The sequence below is a fragment of the Belonocnema kinseyi genome, chromosome 9, assembly GCF_010883055.1.
Source record: "Belonocnema kinseyi isolate 2016_QV_RU_SX_M_011 chromosome 9, B_treatae_v1, whole genome shotgun sequence".
Lineage (NCBI taxonomy): Eukaryota > Metazoa > Arthropoda > Insecta > Hymenoptera > Cynipidae > Belonocnema > Belonocnema kinseyi.
The window spans coordinates 106,536,202-106,562,277 of NC_046665.1; the positions used below are offsets into that span (position 1 = coordinate 106,536,202).

General features: G+C 22.1%; 1 protein-coding gene across 2 annotated transcripts; it reads right to left on the minus strand.

Annotated features, from left to right (window-relative positions):
- Positions 1 to 7,271: 7,271 nt before the first annotated feature.
- Positions 7,272 to 23,527, minus strand: LOC117179724 (protein crossbronx homolog). 2 transcript variants are annotated; one of them, XM_033371767.1, is made up of 8 exons: positions 23,279 to 23,527; positions 23,139 to 23,144; positions 22,889 to 23,070; positions 22,730 to 22,794; positions 14,700 to 14,800; positions 12,745 to 12,932; positions 8,302 to 8,470; positions 7,272 to 8,222 (listed from the first exon to the last, which is right to left on the minus strand). In XM_033371767.1, the coding sequence occupies exons 1-8, from the start codon at positions 23,291 to 23,293 to the stop codon at positions 8,136 to 8,138; spliced, it is 813 nt and encodes a 270-aa protein (XP_033227658.1). In that variant the 5' UTR covers positions 23,294 to 23,527; the 3' UTR covers positions 7,272 to 8,135. The 2 variants fall into 2 exon arrangements, with proteins under 2 accessions (XP_033227658.1, XP_033227659.1); XM_033371768.1 differs by lacking the exon at positions 23,139 to 23,144.
- Between the last annotated feature and the right edge of the window lie 2,549 nt (positions 23,528 to 26,076).

Genomic DNA, 26,076 nt, shown 5'->3' on the forward strand with positions numbered 1-26,076 from the left:
CAAGGTCTGAGTGTCTGACAAGTGCAACGTGACGACATAACCAATGGACCGACAGAAATATCCTGATTGGCTTTTATGGTCTTATCTCCTCCCTATCCCTTTTTAGCATGTAGAAGAGGCGCTAAAGTTTAAAATCACATAAGTGTAAGGGGAAAGTAATAATGTTCGCTAGATAATATACGAAATTCTTTAAGATCAGTTTTAAATCTTTGAAATTTATTTTAAAAATTAAATGTATGGTTGAAAACTGATATTTTTTAAATAAATACATTTGACGAAATAGTTGAATTTTTAACTAAAAAAATCCATTTTCAACAAAAAATGGAATAGGGAAATTTTAAGTAAAATAAAAAAAAACAGAATTTTAAACTAAAAAGGTGAATTTCTAACAAAAGTGTGTAACTTTCAACAAATTAGTATTATTTTCAACCGAAAAGATGAATTTTCGACTCAAAAAATAAATATATTTAACTAGAATACTTGCATTTTTAACATAAGAGATGTATTTTTAAACAATAAGACAAAGGTTTTAACCAAAAGATTAACTTCCTGCGAAAAAAAAATTTCTACAAAATACATCAATATTCAACTAAATAGTGAAATTTTAAACCAAAAAGATTAATTTTATATCAAGAAATTTAATTTCTATAAAAAGACGAATTTTTAACTAAAAAGGGCAATTATCAACCAAAAATTTAAGGGATACATTCTCAGTTAAAGAAAAAACAATGTTCAACGAAAGAGATGAATTTTTCAACAAATTATAGTTGAATTTTTAACTTAAAAAAAAAACATTTTCTATCAAATAAATTAATTTTGAGCTAAAAAGAATCAATTTTTAACCAACAAAATTTTCAATCAAGAACATTTATTTCTACTTAAACAGACGAATTTTCAACAAAATACATTCATTTTCAATTAAAAAGATCAATTATTAACTAAAATTATAAATTCTCAAGCAAAAAGATGAATTTTCAATTGAAACAATAAGCATTTAACTAGAATACTTGAATTTTCTATCTAAAAGATAAATTTTTTAAAAAAGAAGACTAATTTCTTAAACAAAATATTAATTTTGTACTAAAAAAAAAGAATTTTTCAACAAATTACATGAATTCTCAACTAAAAAAGACAAATTTTCAACAAAATTGTGGAATTTTAAACCAAAAAGATGAATTTTCAACTAAAATGATGAATCTTTAACTTGAATTGTTGAATTTTCAATCAAGAAGGATTTATTTTTACAAAAAGAGATGAATTTTCAACAAAATACAAATATTTTAAACTAAAAAAGATACATTTTCAACCTAAAATTGAATAGATAAATTTTCCGATTAAAAAAATGTTCAAACAAAGAGACGAATTTTTAACGAAAATTAATTATAATGATAATGAATCATTAAATGTAATGGTTAATATTTGAACAACAAAAATTCATTTCAAATCAACAAGATTAATTTCTACCAAAACGACGTATCTTCAAAAAAAGAAATTAATTTTCAAGCAAAATAGATAAATTGTCAACCAAAAATTAAATATATACATTCTAAGTATGAAATAATATTTAACTACAGTTTAATTTTTATTGAAAATAGTTGAATTTTTAAATTAAAATAATCAATTTTCAACCAAAAATAAAATAGTTAAATTTACAGTTAAAATAATTTAATAAAAAAAAAAAAGAATTTTCAATCAAGAAAATTTATTTTTACCTAAACAGACGAATTTTCAACAAAATACATACATTTTCAAGTAAAAAGATCAATTATTATCTAAAATTATAAAATTGGCAACCGAAAAGACGAATTTTCAATTGAAACAATAAACATCTAACAGAAATACTACTTAAATTTTCTATCTCAAGGAAGTATTTTTAAAACAATAAGCCTAATTTCGTAGCCAAAAAATTAATTTTCTACTAAAAAAGAAGAATTTTTCAACAAATTACAAGAATTTTGATCTAAAAACGACCAATTTTCAACCAAATTATTGAATTTTAAACTAAAAAAATGAATTTATAACCAAAAAGATGTATTTTATATCAAGAAGATCAATTTCTATACAAAAAATACGAATTTTTAATTAAAAAGGGCTAACCAAAAATTAAATAAATACATTCTGTAAAAAAACAATGTTCAATGAAAGAGATGAATTTTTAACAAAATATAGTTGAATTTTTAAATTAAAAAAAAAAACACATTTTCTATCAAATTAATTAATTTTGAACTAAAAAGAATCAATTTTCAACGAAAAAAGACAGTTAATTTTTAGTTGAATTCATTAATTTTCAACCAAATTGATCAATTTTTAACAAAAAAGGCAAATTTTCAACAAAATGAATGAATCTTCAACTAACAAAGATAAATTGTCAACCAAAAAATAAATAAATACATTTTCCATAAAAAAAATGTTCAATCAAAGATACGAATTTTTAACGAAATGATACATTGTCAACGGAAAAGATGAATTTTCAACTGAAACAATAAATATTTGACTGAAATACTTGCATTTTTTATCTCAAAGATGTATTTTTAAAACAAGAAGACTAATTTCTTAACAAAAATATTAATTTTCTACTCAAAAAACAAAAATTTCAACAAATTACATGAATTTTTAATTAAAAAGAGCAATTTTGAACCAAAAATTAAATACATAAATTCCCAGTTTAAAAAAAAAACAATGTTCAACGGAAGAGATGAATCTTTAACAAAATATAGTTGAATTTTTAACGTAATAAAAAATACATTTGCAATCTAATTAATTAATTTTGAACTAAAAAGAATCAATTTTCAACGAAAAATGAAATAGTTAAATTTTTAGTTAAATTAATTAATTTTCATCCACATTGATCAATTTTCAACTAAAATAATGAATCATTAACTTTTATGGTTGATATTTGAACAACAAAAAATTAAATTTAAATCAAGAAGATAAATTTCTACCAAAACGACGTATTTTCAAAAAATTAAATTGATTGTGTACCAAAAATTAAATAGATACATTCTCAGTATAATATAAAATAATGTTCAACCAGAGATGAATTTTTATTAAAAATATGTGAATTTTTAAATAAAAATTATCAATTTAAAAAAAAAAATAATAATTTTTAATTTAGAAAAATGTATTTCTACCAAAACAGACGAATTTTCAACAAAATACATGCATTCTCAAATAAAAAGACAAATTATTAATTAAAATTATAAATTTTAAAACGAAAAGGTGAATTTTCAATTGAAACAATAAACATTCAATTGGAAGACTTGAATTTTTTATCTAACAGATCTATTTTCAAAACAATAAGACTAATTTCTTAATAAAAATATTAATTTTCTATTAAAAAAAAAAAAAATTTCAACAAACTATATGCATTTTTTTCAAAAAATGACAAATTTTCAACCAAATAGTGGAATTTTAAACCAAAAAGATGAATTTTCAACTTATATGATGCAACCTTAACTTGAATTTTCAACAAAGGATTTATTTTTACAAAAAAAGACAAATTTTCAACAAAATACATGAATCTTCAACTAACAAAGATAAATTGTCAACCTAAAATTGAACTTAAATTTTTTATCTCAAAGATATATTTTAAAAACAAGAAGACTAACTTCCTTTTAAAAAACATTAATTTTCGACTAAGAAAAAAGAATTTTTCAACAAAAATTAAACATACATTCTCAGTATAATACAAAAATAATGTTCAGCCAGGGATGAATTTTTATTGAAAATAGTTGAATTTTTAAATAATAATAATCAATTTTCAACCAAAAATAAAATAGCTAAATTTCCAGTTAAAATAATTTATTTAAAAAAAAAAAAAAGAATTTTCAATCAAAAAAATGTATTTCTACCAAAACAGATGAATTTTCAACAAAATATATGCAGTTTCAATTAAAAAGATAAATTATGGACCAAAATTATAAATTTTCAACAGAAAAGATAAATTTGCAATTGAAAACATAAACTTTTAACTGGAATACTTGAATTTTTTTATCTAAAAGATCTATTTTCAAAACATAGACTAATTTCTTAACAAAAATATTAATTTTCTACTAAATAAAAAAGAATTTTTTAACAAATTGCATGAATTTTCAAACATAGTTGAATTTTCAACCAAAAAGATGAATTTTTAGCAAAACGACGTATTTTCAAAAAAATATATGATTTTTCCAATAAAAAAGTGAAATTGTCAACCAAAAATTAAATACATTCTCAGTATAATAAAAAATAATGTTCAACCAGAGATGAATTTTTATTGAAAATAGTTGAATTTCTAAATAAAAATTTATCAATTTTCAAAAAAAAAAAATAATTTTTAATAAAAAAAAATGTATTTCTACCAAAACAGACGAATTTTCAACAAAATACATGCATTCTCAATTAAAAAGACAAATTATTAATTAAAATTATAAATTTTAAAACGAAAAGATGAATTTGCAATTGAAACAATAAACATTCTACTAGAAGACTTGAATTTTTTTATCTAACAAATCTATTTTCAAAACAATAAGACTAATTTCTTAATAAAGATATTAATTTTCTATTAAAAAAAAAAACCGAATTTTTCAACAAACTATATGCATTTTTATAAAAAAAACGACAAATTTTCAACCAAATAGTGGAATTTTCAACCAAAAAGATGAATTTTTAGCAAAACGACGTATTTTCAAAAAAATATATGATTTTTCCAATAAAAAAGTGAAATTGTCAACCAAAAATTAAATACATTCTCAGTATAATAAAAAATAATGTTCAACCAGAGATGAATTTTTATTGAAAATAGTTGAATTTCTAAATAAAAATTTATCAATTTTCAAAAAAAAAAATAATTTTTAATAAAAAAAAATGTATTTCTACCAAAACAGACGAATTTTTAACAAAATACATGAATCTTCAACTAACGAAGATTTTCGACTAAAAAAAAGAGAATTTAAAAAAAACATTAAATATACATTCTCAGTATAATTAAAAAATAATGTTCAACTAGAGATGAATTTTTATTGAAAATAGTTGAATTTTAAAATAAACATGATCGATTTCCAACCAAAAATAAAATAGTTTAATTTCCAGTTAAAATAATTTATTAACAAATAAAAAAGAATTTTCAATAAAGAAAATTTATTTCTACCTAAACAGACGATTTTTGAAAAAATACATGCATTTTCAGTTAAACAGATAAATTATTAACTAAAATTATAAATTTTCAACTGAAAAGATGAATTTTTAATTGAAAAAATAAGCATTTACCTGGAAGACTTGAATTTTCTATCTAAAAGATGTATTTTTAAAACAAGAAGACTAGTTTCTTAACAAAAATATTAATTTTCTACTTAAAAAAAAACAAACTTTTCAACAAAATACATGAATTTTTAACTAACAACGACAAATTATCAACAAAATAGTTGAATTTTCAACCAAGAAGGATTTATTTTTACCAGAAAAGATGAATTTTCAAAGAAATACATAAATTTTTAACTTAAAAAGATAAATTGTCAACCAAAAATGGAATAGATAAGATTTCCATTAAAAAAATAATTCTAAACTAAAGAGGTTAATTTTTAACTAAAATTATAAATCTTCAACTGAAATACTTGATTTTTAGAGTAAAAATATAAATTTTCAACGAAATATGTAGTTAAAATTTCAACTAAGAAAGGAAAATTTTCAACCAAATAGTCGAATTTTGAACGAAAAAGAATCAATTTTCAACCAAAATTGGAATAGTTAAATTTTCAATAACAGAAAATATATTTTCAACCTGACTGATGAATTTTCAACTAAAATTATAAAACTTTAACTAGCATAGTTGAATTAAGAACCACAAAGATAAATTTTCAACCATGAAGATTAATTTCGACCAAAAAAAAAAAGAATATTCAACAAAATACATTAATTTCCAATTAAAAAGTTCAATTTTCAACCAAATAATTGAATTTTGAACTAAAACGAATCAGTTATCATCTGAAAATGGAATAGCTAGATTTTAAACCGAAAATCAAATTTTTAAACCAAAATAATGAATCTTTAAATGGAATAGTTTAATTTTCGACAAAAAATTAATTTTCAACTGAAATAATTGAATTTTCAAATAAAAATATGAATTTTTAACTGAAAACCGTAAATTCTTAAACAAAAATTAAATAGATACATTTTCAGTAAAAAAAATGCTAAACCATAGATATATTTTAACTGAAATTATGGATTATTTAATTGGAATAGTTACATTTTCAGTAAAAAAATAGATTTTAAAAAGAAATCATTTTTAAAACTAAAAAATGAAGAAAAAAATCTTGTTGATCAGCTTTACCTTAAAAGTTTTATTAGTTTAAAATTAAACAATTTGAATCAAAACTAATTTTATTTTATAGTTGAAGAAATAATAAGGCCCAGCGATTAGTTTCTAACTTAAAATGTCCATAATTGTTTAAATAAACGTTTGGAATTAAATGTTTTTTAATTAAAAACTTTAAAAATTGAAAAAAAGGAAATATTTTACAACTTAAAAGTAAACCATTTCCCAATTTAAAGCATTTAAAATTAATATTCATTGAATCGTAATTGCTGCAAAATGAGAAAAGACTTTTCAGAACGTGAAGATTCAAAATTTTAATTTCTTTCATCAAAATTAAGAGTTTTGTTTTTGGAACAATGAAAATTTCGTCGATTTCGTGAATTCCTTAAAGCTATAATTCCTCCTGAATTCTTTTCAATCCCTGAATTCCTTCTATCCATGTGAATTCCTGTGAATAAATATTCTTGGAATTCAGGAAATTCTAAGCAATTCAAAATAATGCAAGAAATTTAGGGAATTTAGACGAATTAATATGATTTAGAGAATTTCAATTAATAAAAATATACCAGGGAATTCGTAGGAATTGAGGAGAATTTAAAAAAACTAAAAAGAATTAAAAAGAATACCTAAAATTTAAAGAATGAAAAAGAAATGAGAGGAATGAAACATTCAAAACTTAGTAGTTTTATTATTTTCCAAATCCCTTTTCTCATTAATCTGCGAAAAATTGTAAATTATTGAAATAAAATATTTTTTTTTGTTTTAACGCGCTGTAGCATGTGTATAATTTGTAGCAACTAAAATAAATCTCTCACAAAAATTATTATTGATCTAATCAAGATAAAATTAATTCAGGATTAGTTATTTGATATTAAAAAAATTATTTTTGAGTAGGTAAACTACAAAAATAAATAAAATATTGTATAGAATGATTTTTAATTACGAAATTGTATAATATACAGTCATAAAGTGTAACAATTCTCTGTCTAATATTCTTGCTTAATATAATAAATATTTTTATAACAAACTCTATGATAATATTAGTTGGTTACTTAAGGCAAAACGTACTTTATAAGACCTGTGCGAATATTAAATCTCCTATTTATATCAGTTTAAAATTAAAGATCATAATTTTCACAAGATACTTCCAATTTAACAATACTGGAAACAATAAAAGTAATACTTTTTCTGTCTCAAACGAAGAAACTGTATTTCTTAGAGTTTAATTTTTATACTCTAGCACTAAATAATAAATATTTGAGAATTTAAAACTAAAACTCCAGTTTTTCCATTTAAAAAACGATAATACTAATCAAATTATACTATCTAAATCTCTTTTTTTTTTGTTTAATTTACTATCAGCAAATTAAAAAAGTTTTGATCAGAAAAAAAGAATCAAACACTTTGTAATCTGCTGATTCTAACAATTAAATTAATTAAATTTAATACTGCTCATTCAACTTTCAAATTAAAACGTATTCGCACAAATCAGGGAATTTTTAGTATACGTCACACATGAGTATTAAAATCCTCCGCACTTTGTTTCCGGTTATTAAACCCAGCCTTTGATTTACGTAGAACAATTTAGAATACAAAAGGCTGCACATTTTTGTCTTTAAAATTCCGTAAGACAATATTTTTTTGCTTAAAAATTCTGAAAAAGATATGGCTTTTACCTAGAAAAAATCACTAGATAAAACAAATATTTTCAAAATTAAGTTATCGTGATTGAAAAAAATCGAAAATTCAAAAAATGAATCAAGAATTCATCTCTCCGAAGAGAAATACAAATTATTGATTCATTTTTCTAAATAAGAAACCAGGAAACAGCGATTATTATCCGTTATCTTGCTTCCGGTTTTGAAAAAGCTTGAAGAGATCCGGGTTGAACCCACGAAAATCCAATTGCTTTGTTTTTATCATCCTCTTCCTAAAATCCAAAAAAAGCAGATTAGTTTTTGCAAATATTTTTTTCTGAATTTAAAAATCCTTAAAGAGGAAAATTATACCCTTGGTTTGTATATTTCCTGTCTGATCGGATCGTGAAGATCATTATCGTAAGGACTAAATGTTATATAATGAGGATCTTCCGTTGAGGCAGGATTGTAAACTTGATTCAAGCTTTCCTTCACGCAATTTTTGGCCCGTTCTCGAAACTCTTCTAAATTGGTTTCTAATCTGAAAAGCAACAATTGTTTGAGTCATCATCTTGGAAGTAGAAAATTGAAAAAGATAGAAAACGGGGGATTTAATAAGTACTTGTGAGCATTTTTAATTATGATTTAAGAAATTGTATTTTCTGTCTTTATTAATAATCGCTTCAAATTGGAAAGGACGCTAATTTTAAATGATAAAAGAAGTCAAAGTAAAAAAACAACAACATATTATTCGCATTAACCATTACCTTATTCAGGGTTTGTATGATATACAAATTTCTAAATTCTTCACTTTTTAGTTGTTTTTTCAAGTCGAAAAGATAAATTTTCAAACAAAGAAATGACTTTTTAACTAAAAACATGAATTTTTTACCAAATAGTTAGTCGAATTTTCAACCAAAAAGATTATTTTCCTACCAAAAAGAGACTCATTTTCAACAAAAAATTAGGATAGTTAAAATGTCAGAAAAAATAAATCTTCAACAAAAAAGACAAATTTCCAAGAAAACTTTTTTTCATAAAAAAAGATTTTTTAACCAATAATAGTAGAACGGAATTTTTAGTTCAAATAGCCAATTTTCAACCGAAAAAAATGCATTTTCAACCAAATAGTTTAATTTTCAACCCAAAAGATGAATTTTTCAGGGTGGCCTTTTTAATCGACGAAATAAATTCCAGATCATTTCCCGGTTTTTTCCCGGTTCGCAAACATTTTTCACGGTCAATGAAATTTAAAAAATGGAACACTAAAGCTAAAAAATTTTCCACTTGAGGTAATAAAAACTGAGATGCGAATGAATGAACTCAAAGAGAAACTGTCAAATTTTGAACTTTTAAAATTGAAATTTAAAAGTTTTTAATTTAAAAATGTTGTACTTAAAATTATATAATTTTAAGGAATTTTAAGCTAGAAACATTAAATATTGAAAGACTGAAAAAATGTTAACTGAATACTTCTTAAATTAGAAATTTATTTATTATTTTCTTTTTAAATAGTTTAAACAACCTTGGAAAGCTTCAACATTTTATTTCAAAATATTGAGAAATCTAGAAGTTGTTTTAAATTTGTTTTAAATTTCAAATTATTTGAGAAACTTTTTCAGAACTTCTAAATATCTGTCGAAATTAATTGAATTTTTTCTACATTTTTCAGAAAATCCAGTAAATTTTAGAAAATTTCTTTACAAATTGGATGTATAAATAACAATTGATCATTTATTATTTGTAGGCGAAATTTGTGTAATTTTAAGAGATTCATAGATTAAGTTTAAGAGATTCATAAGGTTGAAGAGATTCATAGATTTCATAGGAAAATTCAAAATAATTTTTCATTTTGAAAAATTACTTTGAGAGAATATTCAACAAGTTTTAAAAAGATTTTAAAAGAAAAAATTTCACTTACAAATTAATCATTTTACAAATACAACGATTAAAATTGTAACGTTTAAAGTTTAAAGGCTCTTCGAAATTTTAACGATTCCAGGCTTTCTATGTCAAACAATTCAGTTGAAGATTCTTTATTTTAAAATATTTGGTTTCAATTTACTTGTCTTAAATAAAAACTCAAATATTGCGAAATATTCAATAATTAATCTTTTTTTTTTTAATTAAAAATTTCAAATTGAATATTATTATTTGAAAATTCTTAAATTTTGAACTGATTTTAAAAATCGTTTTGGTTCACTTTTTATTACTTAAAGTACAGATAAATTAAGAAAATTTATTTACTAAATAAAAATGTTTTTTATCCAAAATTTTCAACAACAAAGAATTTTATTTTTTATTTTTTCAAAACTTTAAAAAAAAAATTTAATTCTTTAAATTAAAAATGTAAGCTTAAAAATCTATACAATATACAAAATTTTCAACCGTGGAAGATAATTTTACAAACTAAAAATAGAATAACTTAATTTTCTGTTAGAAAAGTAAAAATTATACATAAAAAAACGAGTTTTCAGCAAAATTAATTAATTTTCAACTAAATAGGTGTTTTGCAACCAAATAAATGAATTCTTAACCAAAATTGAAAAGTGATTTTAAAGTTTTCAACTAAAAAAAAATTAAATTTTAACCAAATACACGAATTTTCATCTAAAAAGATCAATTTTCTACCAAAAATAAGATAGTTAAATTGCCAATTAGTAAAATAAATTTTTAACCAAAAACAAGGCGAATTTCGTACAAAATAGTTCAAGTTTCTACCGAAAGAATTAAAGAATTTTCAACCAAGAAGATGAGAGTACACAAATGAGAGTACTCTACTACCAAAAAAAAGACGGATTTTCAACAATTACCTGAATTTTCACCTAAAATAGAAATTTTTTAAACTAGAAATAAAATAGTTAAATTTTCAGTAAAAAATTTAACTTTCAATAAACTTAAACGAAATTTGCAACGAAATAGTTTAATTTTCGATGATTGCAATTTTATAAAAAAAGATAAATTTTTGAGAAAAAAGATTGGAACAGTTATATTTTTAATTTTTAAAACATTTTAAATAAGAAAAAGCTAATTTTCTACGAAAACAGATGCATTTTTAACAAAGTAGAGGAATTTAAAAACAAATATTTGGATTTTTAAAGAAATTGTAAACCAAAAAGATAAATTAGTCACCAAGAAGATTAAGTATTCTCCTCCCAAATTTCGAATTTACACTAAAATACGAGAATCTTAAACCAAAGATTTGATTTTTTAACTAGAAAATATAAATTTAAAAAAAATGTACCAAAAACAAATTTTTTCAACTGAAATGACCCATGATCAACAAAATAAATGCATTTTGAACAAAGTAGTACCACTTCCAACTAAGTCGTTAAATTTTAAACCGAAGAAGAAAATGTTTTAACGAAAAACGTGACATTTTATATTTCAACCCCAAAGGATTTTAATTTTGACCAAAAATAATTCAATTCAACTTAAAAAAAAAGGATTTTCAAAGAAAACAGTTTGAATCTTCAACCAAAACAGATTATTTTTTCACCAAATAGTTGCGATTTTTAACCATAATAATCAAATTAATTTCATCTTTCGTTTATCGAAATGTCTGGATTTTAATTTCTGGATTTTCCGCCCCTTCAACTTTGTATAAAAAAATTTCCAAATAAATAATTTTACATCATAAAATTTATTTTTAAATGTTTCGAAATATTATTGATCGAATAGAGAATTTTAATTTTAAATTATTGTTTAATAATGGGAAAATAATTATGTTCTTAACTATGTTCACGAAAATGAAAAAAAAAGTTTAGGCTCTTAGGAAAAATTAAAATGATTTTTTATTTTGAAAAATAAATTTTAAGAGATTATTTACAAAGATATTAAAACATGTTAAAAGATTTTTGAAATTATCAAAGAAGAATTTAAACGATTTTAAGACAATTTTTTAATTTTGCAAAAAAAAAATTCATTAAATTTTTAAAATAATTTTTAAAGATTAGAATGTTTTGAAAGTCTGAAAACATTAAAAAAGGAAATCTATTAAGATTTGTGTAAAAATGTAAACTATTTTATTTTGAAAAATGAATTTTAAGAGAAAATGAAAAATTGTGTTTAAACATTTCAAACGATTTCCTAAAATTTCGAAAGAGCACAGGATATTTTAAAACAAAATGTTTCCATTTGATAAGATTAAAAAATATTTTAAAAATCTACTAAATTCAAGAAGTATTTAGAACAATTGAAGAGATTCAAAAAGAATTTTAAGCTTTCAAACATTTTTAGAAAATTATATTTTTTAAAACAAGAAAAAAAAACTGTAGAAGCTTTAAAAGAATTTCGAAATGTTTAAAAAGAATAAAAAAATGTTCCTAAAATTCCTGAGAAAATTTAGAAGATAAGACAATTTTTTTACGTTTTGCATGATTTTTTAAAGGTTTAAAATAAATTCTGTGTAATCTGTAAAATCTTATAAAATAAAGTTTCTTTAAAATCTTCCAGATTTTTTTTGAGACATCTAGAATATTCAGAAATCTTTTTTTCTAAAGAATCTTATGAAAATTAAATTGATATAAATTTAAAAACGGACTGATAATACTTTCTTGTTCACAATATTTATAATTTAATTTGAGCTCGAATATAAGTGTTCAAAAACTTTTAACGAATAATTATTTGCAATTTTTATATTGTATTATTATCAATATTATTTTGTATTCTTTATGGAATGGGATACATTTTCTCTATCTCTTTCTATCATAAAGATTCAAAATTATTTTTAAAAATAGGATATCTTTTAATTTGCAGCAGGATTATTTGAAAATCTGAGAATATAAATACAATTAATTTCTACTTCTCACTTACAAAAGAGACGCTTCCTCATTAATGGGCACCATTTTCGAATCCACTTTCGTCAAAACTTTTGTTATATATTGAATAAGTTGCCAGACCCTGTTGGTTTTTCTCCAGTCGACGAATCCCCAGGAAGTATTTAATTCTCCCGTGTCGGGATTTATGAGCGGATGAAATATTTTCGTTTGAAAATTTACGGTCTGTAATTTTCAAGATAATCAAATTGGAGTCTTCACAGCCCCCAGAAAGCATTCAAAACAGGCAAAATAGGATGATTTTTTTACGAAAAAAGAGGAATAATAGAAAAATTAATTTTTTTAAATCAAATTAATGTAGGTACCATATTCCTAAGATTTCGAGTCCGCATTTTTGATAAAAAAAGATAACATTTTGTATCAAAAGAAATTAATTTTCATCCCAAAAAGACGAATTAAAAAAAAGTTTACTTTTATGCCCGAACAGATCATTTAAAAAAAAAAAAAGAGTTAATTTTCAATCAGAAAAGATGAATTTCGATCTAAATGATCGAATTTTCAAACAAAAAAGATAAAACTACAATTAAGAGTAGTTAAATTTACAATGAAATATTTTAAATTTCAAGAAACTTGAATTTTTATTCTACAAAGGTGAATTTTGAAATATATGGTTCAATTTTTCTTTACAAAACGATAAAACTTTAAACGAAACAACAAATTGATGTATTTTCAACACAAAAAGACGAATTTTCAATTAAAAAGTTGAATTTTCAAGTTGAAAATTCGGAAACTTTAAAAAACATTTGAATTTTTATTCCTTTCTAAGATATTCGACTTGTTAGCTCTTTCAAAAATTCGAATTTTTATAGTTTTAGCAAAAAAGAGATGAATTTTCAGCGAAATAGTTGAATTTTCAACCAAAACCGATTAATTTGCAACCAAACCGAAAAAAAAAGAAATTTCTACCAACAAAAGATTAATTATCAACAAAATAGTTCAATCCTAAAGAAAAATAGATTCATTTTCAACCAGCAGGTGCATTTTTAACAAAGAAAAATTAATTTTAATACCGTAGAAGACAAATATGAAATTAAGAAGGATTTTTCTTTCAAGAAAAACAATTTTCAAGCCAAAAAGGCGAATTTTCAACCAAGGAGTTGCATTTTCAACTGAAGATGACTTTTTAACAAAATATGTGAGTTTTCAATCCAATAATTAAATTTTTAACAAAATAGTTCAATTATAAAGCAAAAGACGAATATGAATTTTCAACCAAACACTTAATTTTCAAGCAAATACTTGAATTTCCTACTAAAATTGTTGAATTTTCACCCCAGAAAATAAAAATTTTTACAAAATAGTTGAATTTTCGACAAAAATAAATTATTTTTTAACAAAATTGTTGAGATTTCAACAAAATAATAAACTTTTTAACTACATAATACAATTGTTAAGCGAAAAAGATTAATTCTGAACCAAAAATGTAATGGTATACTTTTGAATTAAAAAGTATCAACTTTTAAACAAACAAATTATTTTTCTACTAAAGATCAATATTCAATAAAAAAGGAAAAATTGTCTATATAAAATTTTTATATTGCTGAATTTTTAATCGAAAAATACCATTTTTTACAAAAAAAATGAATTTCCAACGAAAAAGTTTATTTGTAAGCAAATATTTGAATTTTTTACCAAAATCGTTGAGTTCTCAACCCAAAAAGACAAGTTTTTACCAAAATATTTGAATTTTTTAACCAAAAATAAATAATTTTTAACGTAATTTGTTGAATCTTCAACAAAATAATTAAGATTTCAATCAAATAATAAAAAACTGTGACCAAAGAAGATGAATTCTCAAAAAAAAAATATATTATAGTAGACTTTTCCATCAAAAATAATGGACTCTAAGTCTAAAATTGATAAAAGAGTACTTTTCATATCGAAACATAATATTTGCCATTACAATTTTTTTTTAAACTAAACGTATCTTACCGGACATCCGCCCTCCGGAAAACTGGATGGTAACGTAATTGTAAATCTAAATACTCCTCCTTGATAAACACCTTGTCGTATAAATTGCACTCCAAACCAAACTAGAAAAATTGAGAAAAATTTAATTTTAATATAGAAAGTAAGATTACCTGCAATTTTAATAAATAAAGTTGAACAGGGCATCTACTCCAATTCTGGATAAAAATTCCGTGACATTCAAAGTTTTTTCAAGGTACTTGAGTTTATTATAAATTCTTTTTTCAGTTTCTAAGGATTAAATTAATATTGTTGATTTAGAAATCTTCGAAAATATATATTGCGACACATTCTTCAAAGCATCAGCACCACCGAATAATTAAATAAAACTAAAAACATAATTATTTCTTGAATTTTTCTCGAAAGTCCAAGAAATTGAATGATTCAAAAAAATGTTTATTTCAACTTCTTTTACTTAAAATACAGTGAATATTTAGGCAAGAATGATGTGGGTACTGTACTAAATTAAATTTAAACCGCTTCTAATTCTTAGCTATTCAAGTAAAAATATTGAATTTTCATCAAAATAGATCACTTTTAACCAAATACTTGGATTTTCTAAAAAACAAGTTAAATTTTTACTAAAAAAGATGATATTTTAACAAAATACATGAATTTTCAACGAAATAGTGCAATTTTGTACTAAAAAAGAGCAACTTTCAACCTGGCTGATGAATTTTCAACTGAAATTATGAATCTTCAACTGGAATAGTTAAATGTTAAAATAAAAAAATGACTTTTGAACTGAAATTATAAATATTTAACTGGAGTAGTTGAATTTTCTAGTATAAAAGACAAATTTTCAACCAAAACTATTAACTTCTGTCCAAAAAGAAGAAAATTTTCAACAAAATACATGAATTATAAATTTAAAAAAATAAATTGACAACCAAAAATTTAATAGGTAAATTTTTAGTATAAGAAGTTCATGATCAACCAAAGAAATGAATTTTCAACCAAAAATTTAACTTTCAATCTAACAGTTTTATTAAAAAAAATGAATTTTCAAATAAAATTATGAATATTTAATTGGAAACCTTTAATTTTCAACGAATAAATGAATTTGAAAACAAGACCATTAAGTTTTAAACAAAAGTATTAACTTTCTACTAAAAAAAAAACTAATAATGTTTCACTAAACTGTTGAATCTTCAACTGGAATAGTTGAATTTAAAAAAAAAATGATTTTTTAACAACAGAGTTTAACTTTCAACTAAGTAATTTTATTTTTAAGCATAAATATGAATTTTCAACTAAAATTATGAATCTTCAATTGGAATAGTTGAATTTTTAACCAAAAAGATTCATTTTCGACCAAGAAATTAACGTGACTTTTCAACTAAAAAAGATCAATTATGAACAAAAAATGAATAGTTATATTTTCAGTTAAAAAACAATAATTTTCAAACAACAAGATAAATTTTCAACTAAAATGATGAATCTTCAACTGATATAGTTTAATTTTAAAACAAGAAGATGAATTTTCAAAAAACAAACAATATTATAGCAAAAAAGACCATTTTTTAACAAAATACAAAAAATTTCAAACCAAAAAAGATAAATTTTCAAGCAAAAATGGAACGAAGAAAAAATCATTTTCAACCAACATGATGAATTTCCAACTAAAATTTTCAACTGGAATAGTTTAATTTGAAACAAAAATATGGATTTAAAATTAAATGATGAATTATTAACTGCATTATGTAGTTGAATTTTTAACCAAAAAGATTCATTTTCTTCCAAGAAGATTAAACTGACTTTTTAACTAAAATGATAAATTATCAACCAAAAATGAATTAGATTTATTTTCAGTTAAAAAAAAATTATTTTCAAACAAAAAGATAAATTTTCAACTAAAATGATGAACCTTCAACTGGAATAGTTGAATTTTAAACTAAAAAGATGAATTTTTAACAACAGAGTTTAACATTGAACTAAGTAGTTTTATTTTCAACTATAAATATGATTACTTAACTGAAATTATGAATCTTAAACTGGAATAGTTGACTTTTTAACCAAAAAGATTAATTTTCAAGAAACAAATATTAATATTATAGCAAAATAGAAAAATTTTCAACAAAATACAAAACATTTCAAACAAAAAATATCTATTTTCAACCAAAAATGGAAAGAAGAAAAAATTAATTTTCAACCAACGTGATTAATTTCCAACTAAAATTTTCAACTGGAAGAGTTTAATGTGAAATAAAAAATATGGATTTTAAATTAAATGATGAATTATTAACTGGATTATGCAGTTGAATTATGAACAAAAATATTAATTTTTAACTAAGAAGATTAATTTCTACCAAAAGAGACGATTTAAAAAAAAGACGTGAATTTTGAACTAAAAAAGATTAACTGTCAACAAAAAATAAATTAGTTAAATTTTCAGTTAAAAAAATTAATTTTCAAGCATAGAAATGAATTTTCAACTGAAGTGATGAAATATTAAATACGAATAGTTAAATTTACAGTTAAAAAAATCGAAGAAACTACTAATTTTCGAAAAATAGTTACATTTTCAAATAAAATAAAGTTTTATTTTCAACCAAAAAGATGAATTTTCAACTAAAAAAGGTCAATTGTCAACTACAAATTGAATAGTTAAACTTTCTGTTCAAAAAATTATTCTTCAATCAAAGAGATGAATTTTCAACTAAGAATGATGAAATATTCAATTAGAATATTTACATTTTCAGTTGTAAAAATAATGTAAAAAAAACTAATTTTCAAAAAAAAAATATTTTCATATTCAAACAAAGTGATGAATTTTCAACTCAAAAGATGAATCTTGATCTGAAATAGTCGAATTTTAAACTAAAAAGATTAACTTCTGTCCAAAAAGAAGGAAATTTTCAACAAAATACATGAATTATAAACTAAAAAATATTAATTGACAACCAAAAATCGAATAGTTAAATTTTTAGTATAAGAAGTTTATGTTCAACAAAAGAAATGAATTTTCAACCAAAAATTCAACTTTCAACCAAGCAGTTTTATTTAAAAAAAAAATGAATATTCAATTAAATTATGAATATTTAATTGGTAAACTTGCATTTTCAATGAAAAAATGAATTTTCAAAGAACATTAATTGTTAAAAAAAAGATTAACTTTCCACTAGAAAAAAGATACGATATTTCAACAAAATACCTGAATTTTCAGTGAAATAGATAAAGTTTCAACTAAAAAATACCAATTTCAAACCAAATAGTTGAATTTTGAACCAAGAAAGATCAGCTTTCAACTTTACTAATGAAAGATTTAGTTTCAACCAAAAAGATAAAATTTTAAGAAAAACACTCATTTTCAACCATAAAGATGCATTTTAAAGAAAAAGATCAATTTTTATCTAAAAATAGAACGGTTAAGTTTTCGGTAAAAAAAAAATCATTTTCATCCAAGCTGCTGAATTTCCGATTAAAATCTTCAACTGTAATAGTTGAATTTGATACTAAAAAGATTCATTTTCTACCAAAAAGATTGATGTATACCAAAAAAGACGAATTTAAAAAAAGACGTGACTTTTCAACTCAAAAAGATAAATTATCAACCCAAAAATTAAATAATTATATTTTCAATTTAAAAAAATTCATTTTTAAACAAAGAGATGAATTTTCAACTAAAATGTTGAATCTTCAACTGGAATAATTGAATTTTATACCAAAAAGGGCACTGTATCAACAAAAATTTCAAAAAAATTCATGAATAATTAATTAAAAAAGATTAATTGACAACCGAAAACTGAATAGTTAAATTTTTAGTATAAGAAGTTTATGTCCAACCAAAGAGATGAATTTTCAACCAAAAATTTATTTTTTAACCAAGCAGTTTTTTTTATGAATTTTAAAATAAAATTATGAATATTCAATTGGAAAACTTGAATTGTCAATAAATAAATGAATTTGAAAACAAGATCATTAATTTTTAAACAAAAATATTAACTTTCTATAACAGAAAAACGAATCATGTTAAAATTTACTGATGAATCTTCAACTGGAATAGTTGAATTTTAAAACAAAACAAAAAAAGAATTTTGAACTGAAATTATAAATATTTAACTGGAATTTTCAACCAAAAATTTAACTTTCAATCTAGCATTTTTATTTTAAATATGAATTTTCAAATAAAATTATGAATATTTCATTGGAAAACTTGAATTTTTAACGAATAAATGAATTTGAAAACAAGACCGTTAACTTTTAAACAAAAATATTAACTTCCTACTAAAAAAAAACTAATGAATGTTCAACTAAAATGATGAATCTTCAACTGGAATAGTTGAATTTTAAAACAAAAAGATGAATTTTCAACTGAAACTATAAATATTTAACTGGAATACTTGAATTTTCAGAGAAAAAGTTGAATTTTCATCTATAAAAGACAAATTTTCAACTTTACTAATGAATGTTCAACTAAACTGATAAATCTTCAATTGGGATAGTCGAATTTTAAACGAAAAAGATGAATATTCAACCAAAAAATTGATAAATCTTAAACTGCAACATTTGAATTTTTAACTAAAAAGATTTAGTTTCAACTAAGAAGATTAATTTCAACCAAAAAGATAATATTTCACAACAAAAAAACAATTTTAACTATATAGATGGATTTAAAAAAATAGATCAATTTTCTACTAAAAATAGAACACTTAAGTTTTTAGTGAAAAAAAATTTCAACCAAGCTGATGAATTTCCGATTAAAATCTTCAACTGGAATAGTTGAATTTGAAACAAAAAAGATTCATTTTCTACCAAGAATATTAATGTCAACCAAAAAAGGACGAATTAAAAAAAATTCATGACTTTTCAACTAAAAAAGATAAATTATGAAACAAAAATTGAATACTTATATTTTCAGTTTAAAAAAATTAATTTTTAAACAGAGATGAATTTTCAACTAACATGATGAATCTTCAACTGGAATAGTTGAATTTTAAACCAAAAAGATGAATTACCAAAAATCAAGTATTAATTTTATACCAAAAAAGACAATACCTCAAAAAAATACAAGAAATTTCAAACAAAAAAAGATCAATTTTCAACCAAAAATGGAACGAAGAAAGAATTAATTTTCAACCAAGCTGCTGAATTTCCAATTAAAATTTTCAACTGGAATAGTTGAGTTTGAAACCAAAAAGATGAATTTTCTATTAAATGATGAATTATTAACTGGATCATGTAGTTAAATTTTCAACAAAAACATTAATTTTCAACCAAGAGAATTAATTTCTACCAAAAAAGACGTGAATTTTGAACTAAAAAAGATTAACTGTCAACCAAAAATAAATTAGTTAAATTTTCAGTTAAAAAAATTAATGTTCAAGCAGAGGGATGAATTTTCAACTGAAATGATGAAATATTAAATAGGAATAGTTAAATTTACAGTTAAAAGAAAAATTAAAAAGAACTATTAACTTTCAAAAAAATAGTTACATTTTCAAATAAAGTGATGAATTTTTAACAACTGAGTTTAACTCAAAGTGATGAATTTTCAACTAAGAGTGATGCAATATTCAATTAGAATATTTACATTTTCAGCTGTAAAAATAATGTGAAAAAACTAACTTTCAAAAAAAATATTTTCATATTCAAACAAAGTGATGAATTTTTAACTCAAATGAATCTTGATCTGGAATAGTCAAATTTTAAACTAAAAAAGTTAATTTTTAACAAAAGAATTTAACTTTCAACCAAGTAATTTTTTTAAACGAAAAATATTTGTTTTCAACTAAAATTATGAATATTTAACTGGGATAGTTGAATTTTCAACGAAAAAGGTACATACGAGAAGATTAATTTTCAAATGAAAAGATCAATTTTATACGAAAAAAGATACCATTTTTTAACAAAATACATGAATTTCCAACCAAATAGTTGAATTTTAAACTAAAAAAAATTTGAATGATTAACCTAAGAGATAAATTAGCAACCAAAAAGATTAACTTCTGTGCAAAAAGAAGGAAATTTTCAACACAATACATGAATTATAAACTAAAAAATATTACTAGACAACCAAAAATTGAATAGTTCAATTTTTAGTATAAGAAGTTTATGTCAAACTAAATAGATGAATTTTCAACCAAAAATTGAACTTGGATTTTCAACGAATAAATGAATTTGAAAACAAGACCATTAATTTGTAAACAAAAAGATAAAATTGTTAAACAAAAAAATGCATTTTTAACAACAGAGTTTAACTTTCAACTAAGTAGTTTTATTTTCAACCATAAATATGAATTTTCAACTAAAATTATGAATCTTTAACTGCAATAGTTGAATTTTTAAACAAAAAGATTCATTTTCTACCAAGAAGAGTAACGTGACTTTTCAACAAAAAAGATAAACTATCAACCAAAAATGAAGTTATATTTTTAGTTTAAAAAATTACCAATTTTCAAACAAAAAGATGAATTTTTAACAACGGAGTTTAACTTTGAATTAAGTAGTTTTATTTTAAACGATAATTATGAATTCTTAACTGAAATGATGAATCGTAAACTGGAATAGTTGGATTTTTAACCAAAAAGATTAATTTTCAAAAAAAAAATATATATTAATTTTATAGCAAAAAGACCATTTTTCAACTAAATACAAAAAAAAATTCAATTTTCAACCAAAAATAGAACGAAGAATAAACTAATTTTCAACCAACATGATTAATTTCCAACTGGAATAGTTGAATTTGAAACCAAAAAGATGAATTTTCAATTAAATGATGAATTATTAACTGGACTATGTAGTTGAATTATGAACAAAAATATGAATTTTTTACCAAAAAGATTAATTTCTTCCAAAAAAAGACGATTTAAAAAGAGACGTAAATTTTCAACTGAAAAAGATTAATTTTCAACCAAAAATAAAATAATTAAATTGTAAGTTAAAAAAAAAAATTGAAAAAAAACAACTAATTTTCAGAAAAATAGTTACATTTTCAAATAAAGTGATGAGTTTTCAATTAAGATTGTAAATCTTTAACTGGCAAAGGTGAATTTAAAACAAAAAAGATGAATTTTTAACAAGAGATTTTAACTTTCAACTCAGTAGTTTTATTTTCAACTAAAAAAGTTGATTTTTCAACCAAAAATTTAATAGTTAAATTTGTAGTTAAAAAAAAATTATTGTTCGACCGGAGAGATGAATTTTCAACTAAAAATGATTAATTTATTCAACCAAAAATAAAATAATTAAATTGTAAGTTAAAAAAAAAATTGAAAAAAAACAACTAATTTTCAGAAAAATAGTTACATTTTCAAATAAAGTGATGAGTTTTCAATTAAGATTGTAAATCTTTAACTGGCAAAGGTGAATTTAAAACAAAAAAGATGAATTTTTAACAAGAGATTTTAACTTTCAACTCAGTAGTTTTATTTTCAACTAAAAAAGTTGATTTTTCAACCAAAAATTTAATAGTTAAATTTGTAGTTAAAAAAAAATTATTGTTCGACTGGAGAGATAAATTTTCAACTAAGATGATGGAATATTCAATTGGAATATTTGCATTTTCAGTTATAAACCAAGTATCAACCAAGTAATTTTTTTTCAGCGAAAAACATGAATTTTCATACGAGAAGATCAATTTTCAAACGAAAAGATTAATTTTATACCAAAAAGCATACGATTTTTGAACAAAATACATGAATGTTTAACGAAATAGTTGAATTTTCAACTAAAAAGAAACAATTTTGAACAAAGTAGTTTTATTTTAAACCAAAGAGATGAATTTCGAACTAAAAAAGATAATTCTTCAACCAAAAATCGAACAGTTAAATTTGTAATTGAAAAAAATTATTGTTTAAGCAAAGATATGAATTTTGAAATAAAGTTATGGAATATTCAACTGAAATGGTAAAATTTTCAGTTATTCAATTTTATATTGTACTTTAAAAAAAATTGAGCACGATTTCGAGAAGATTCACTGACCTTAAAAAAATTTCCCTGTCAATTCCCATTTTTCATGGCAGATTAGACACTCTCTTAAAGTAAATACTCACGGAAAGGATTTTGTGCAGAAGGTATCACATAAATTCCTTTTAAATCTTGACTTCGGAGTATATTACTAAAATCAAATAAATTTTTTAAAAAAGTTCAAAAGAATTTTAAAAAAAAGGCGAAAAGTGCGTTAATATAAGTTAATAATAAAAGTAACTTACTATTCCGAAAGAATATTATATTCCTGAAGAAATGCAGCATATTCCTTGCTAGTTTGAGCCACATTAGGACGTTCAAGCATTTTTACAGACATACCCAATTGCGATTCTGCATTCGGATTTGCAGGCACGAGTTTTCTAAACGATCCTTGTCTCTTCAAATGATCCTCAACATCACCTCCACTCTGTTATTCCAAATTGTCAAATTACGCACATATAATATTAAATGATTACGGAAAAAAAAGATTCTTACAGAAAACTGGAAAAATAAAAAAAAACACATCCATGAGATAACCTCACTTTTTAAAAGAAATATAAAGTTATTAAAAACAAAAGCTCATGCAGTATTTTCAGGTGATATTATTAAATACACATGGTCTATTAAATAATTACCTTAGTCCCTGACATCGTTGAGACAAATTCTCGTCCTTAATTCTTCTCAGGGAGAGTTAATCATTTTTTTAGTTGCGATTCATATAGTTCTGTTCTTCTGAGGCTAATTTTATTATTTAATTTGTCAGCGCATTGGTTTTTAAATTGTTTTAAATTGTTGGAAGACTTTGGAATTCGATTTTTTCATTCACAAACAAAAGTGCTCTGGTGCCAGTGAGATATATACAAAGTGTCAGTTGACATTTTTAGGTTACGTCATGGCATCACAGTCGGTAATATTGAACATTTTATTATCGACTCTTAAAATGAAAATCTTCCAGATTTTGTTTGAAATTTTAGGGAATAACTGAATAATCTCGAAACAAAAAATGAAATTCCTGAAAATTTAAGATATCAGCCAATTTTTTAATCCCCGGAAAAAATTTCAATGTAAAATTTCAAACATTTTTTTTTCATTTTATAGGAGTTTATTAAATTTTAGGAAAAATTCCGAGTCAAAATTGAAAAGATATTCAGGACTTTTATAAGTTTAGAAGAATTAAAAATTCCTAAATATCTTTTAAACTGAATCAAAATTCTCATAATATTGAAAAATATTTAAATATAAAAAAATGGTATTAAAATATACCACATTTTTTCTCGAAATTTGTATGGTATGGCTAGAGAGTCCCGAAAAATAAAATATTCGAAATAGAAAATTCCCGACTATTAAAAATTTCCAATTTCAAAATTCTCGACAATTTAATTTCATTATTCGGAAATTTTATTATTTTTACGAAGGATCCTAATTTTTTTTATTGTTTTGAAATCTTTTCAAAATTTCAATTATTTTTTCTTTATTTTATCAAAATATCTGAATATCCTTCAAACTTACTTGAATATATTCTAAAATAATAATTTTTCAATAGTTACATAATCACTGAAAGTTGTTTTGAAATATTTAAAAATATTGTAAAAATTAATTTTACAATAAAAATAATATTAGGAAATTTTCATTATTTAAAAATCTTTCGAAATCCTTAAAAAGCTCCAAAATTTTATTTTTAAATCTTCAAAAATCTACATTTTGCATTACATTTTTTTTTTAATCTTATCAAATTTGAAAATATTTTTGAAATTTTGACAAAACTTTAGAATATCTTTTAAAATTATTCCTAGAAATCTTAATAAATATTTTTATTCTTCTGAAACCTTTCATACTGCTTAAAAAGTGTAAATTTTGTGTTCGAAATCCACAATTAAAAAAAAATTCTGAAATCTATTAAAGTTTTCAATTATTGTGTAATTTTTTACAAAATTCTAAATATCTCTTGAACTTAATTGAATTTATTCGGAATAATAATTTTTTAAATTGTTATTTATTTACCAAATTAGTGATCATATTAAAATCTTTTAAAATATTCTGTTAAAATTAATTTTTCCAAATTAAAAATCTTTAAAAATATTCCTAGGAATCTTAGGACTTTCAAATCTTGAGAATTAAAAATTTAAAAACCTTTCAAAATCCTTAAAAAGCTTCAAAATTTTATATCGAAATCTTAAAAAATCTACATTTTCTTTTAAAGTTTTTAAAATCTCTGCAAATTTTAAAGATTATTGTTTAAAGATCTTTCAAAATCCTTGAGAAAGGTTCCAAATTTTATCTCAAAATCTACAAAAATCTACATTTTGTATTACAGTTTTTTTAATCTTATCAAACTAAAAATTTTTGTTGCATAATTTCAAAACATCTTTAAAAATTATTCGAATTTTTCCTACAAATTTTAATAAATCCTGTAAAATGAAAGAAAAGACTTAAAATCTTCCAGAATATTTGTTTATAATTTTGGAAATATTTTGAAAACTTTCTAAATATTCTCTCACACTTAATTTTTCATAATAAAAATTATTTTCAATTTTCCTAGAAATCTTAATAAAATGCTCTATTTTGTAACAAAATTTCAGAGTGCTTAAAAGGCTTCTAAATTTTGTGCTCAAAATCTGCATAAATCTCAATTTTGTTAAAATTTGTTTAAAATCTTTTCATGGCTTCTACTTGCATTTTTCTCAATTATTAATTTTTAAATTGTTATTTATTCATCAAAATTTGTGTTTGCATCAAAATCTTTTGAAACATTCTGTCAACAATATTTTTTCAAACTAAAAATTTATAACAAATTTCTTTACGAATCTTAGGCATTGTTTTAAATCTTTCAAATGTTTTAAACTGTTTAGTATTCAATATTTGATTTATGATTGCTCATTTGAAATAAACAGATATTAAAAATTGCTCTTTTTCTTAATAAAAAATTTGCAATTATTTTGAAACTAAAAATAATTTAAAGTTTGAATCGAACGTTTAAATTTGTTCAGCTGCCAAGACTTTCGAATTTAAACAATTCATTTTTAATATTTAAATCTACAAATTGTTTAATTTTAAAACAGATTCTGAATTGTGAGGTGAAGTCAATTTTGTTCAATTTTTAGTACTCGTGCGATAGTTCAGTTTTGCTATATTTACATTTTTTGTGAAAAAATTTACATTTCAAACTATTAATTTGCCATTGTTTAACTCTTTTTCAATCATAATGACAATTGAAGTTCTCATTAAAAAAAAAATAGAAATCAAACTTATTTCAAATTGTATTAAATAATGTGATATTTCAAGTGGTTGGGTAGATTTTTCTTCTAAAATTTTGTAAAATTCCCTGTGAAAAAAAATTCTCTATCATTTCCCGATTTCCCGGTTCAGCGGCCACCCTGAAACTAAAAAAGAAAATCTGGGACTAAGAAAAGATCCTAATAATAAAACGCAATTC

Excerpts from the sequence above, each read along its gene's own strand:
- LOC117179724 (XM_033371767.1), bottom strand. Across the intron at positions 14,801-22,729 it reads TTCTGCACAAAATCCTTTCC|TTTGGTTTGGAGTGCAATTT; the intron begins GTGAGTATTTAC and ends CAATTTTTCTAG. Across the intron at positions 12,933-14,699 it reads TTCCGGAGGGCGGATGTCCG|ACCGTAAATTTTCAAACGAA; the intron begins GTAAGATACGTT and ends TGAAAATTACAG.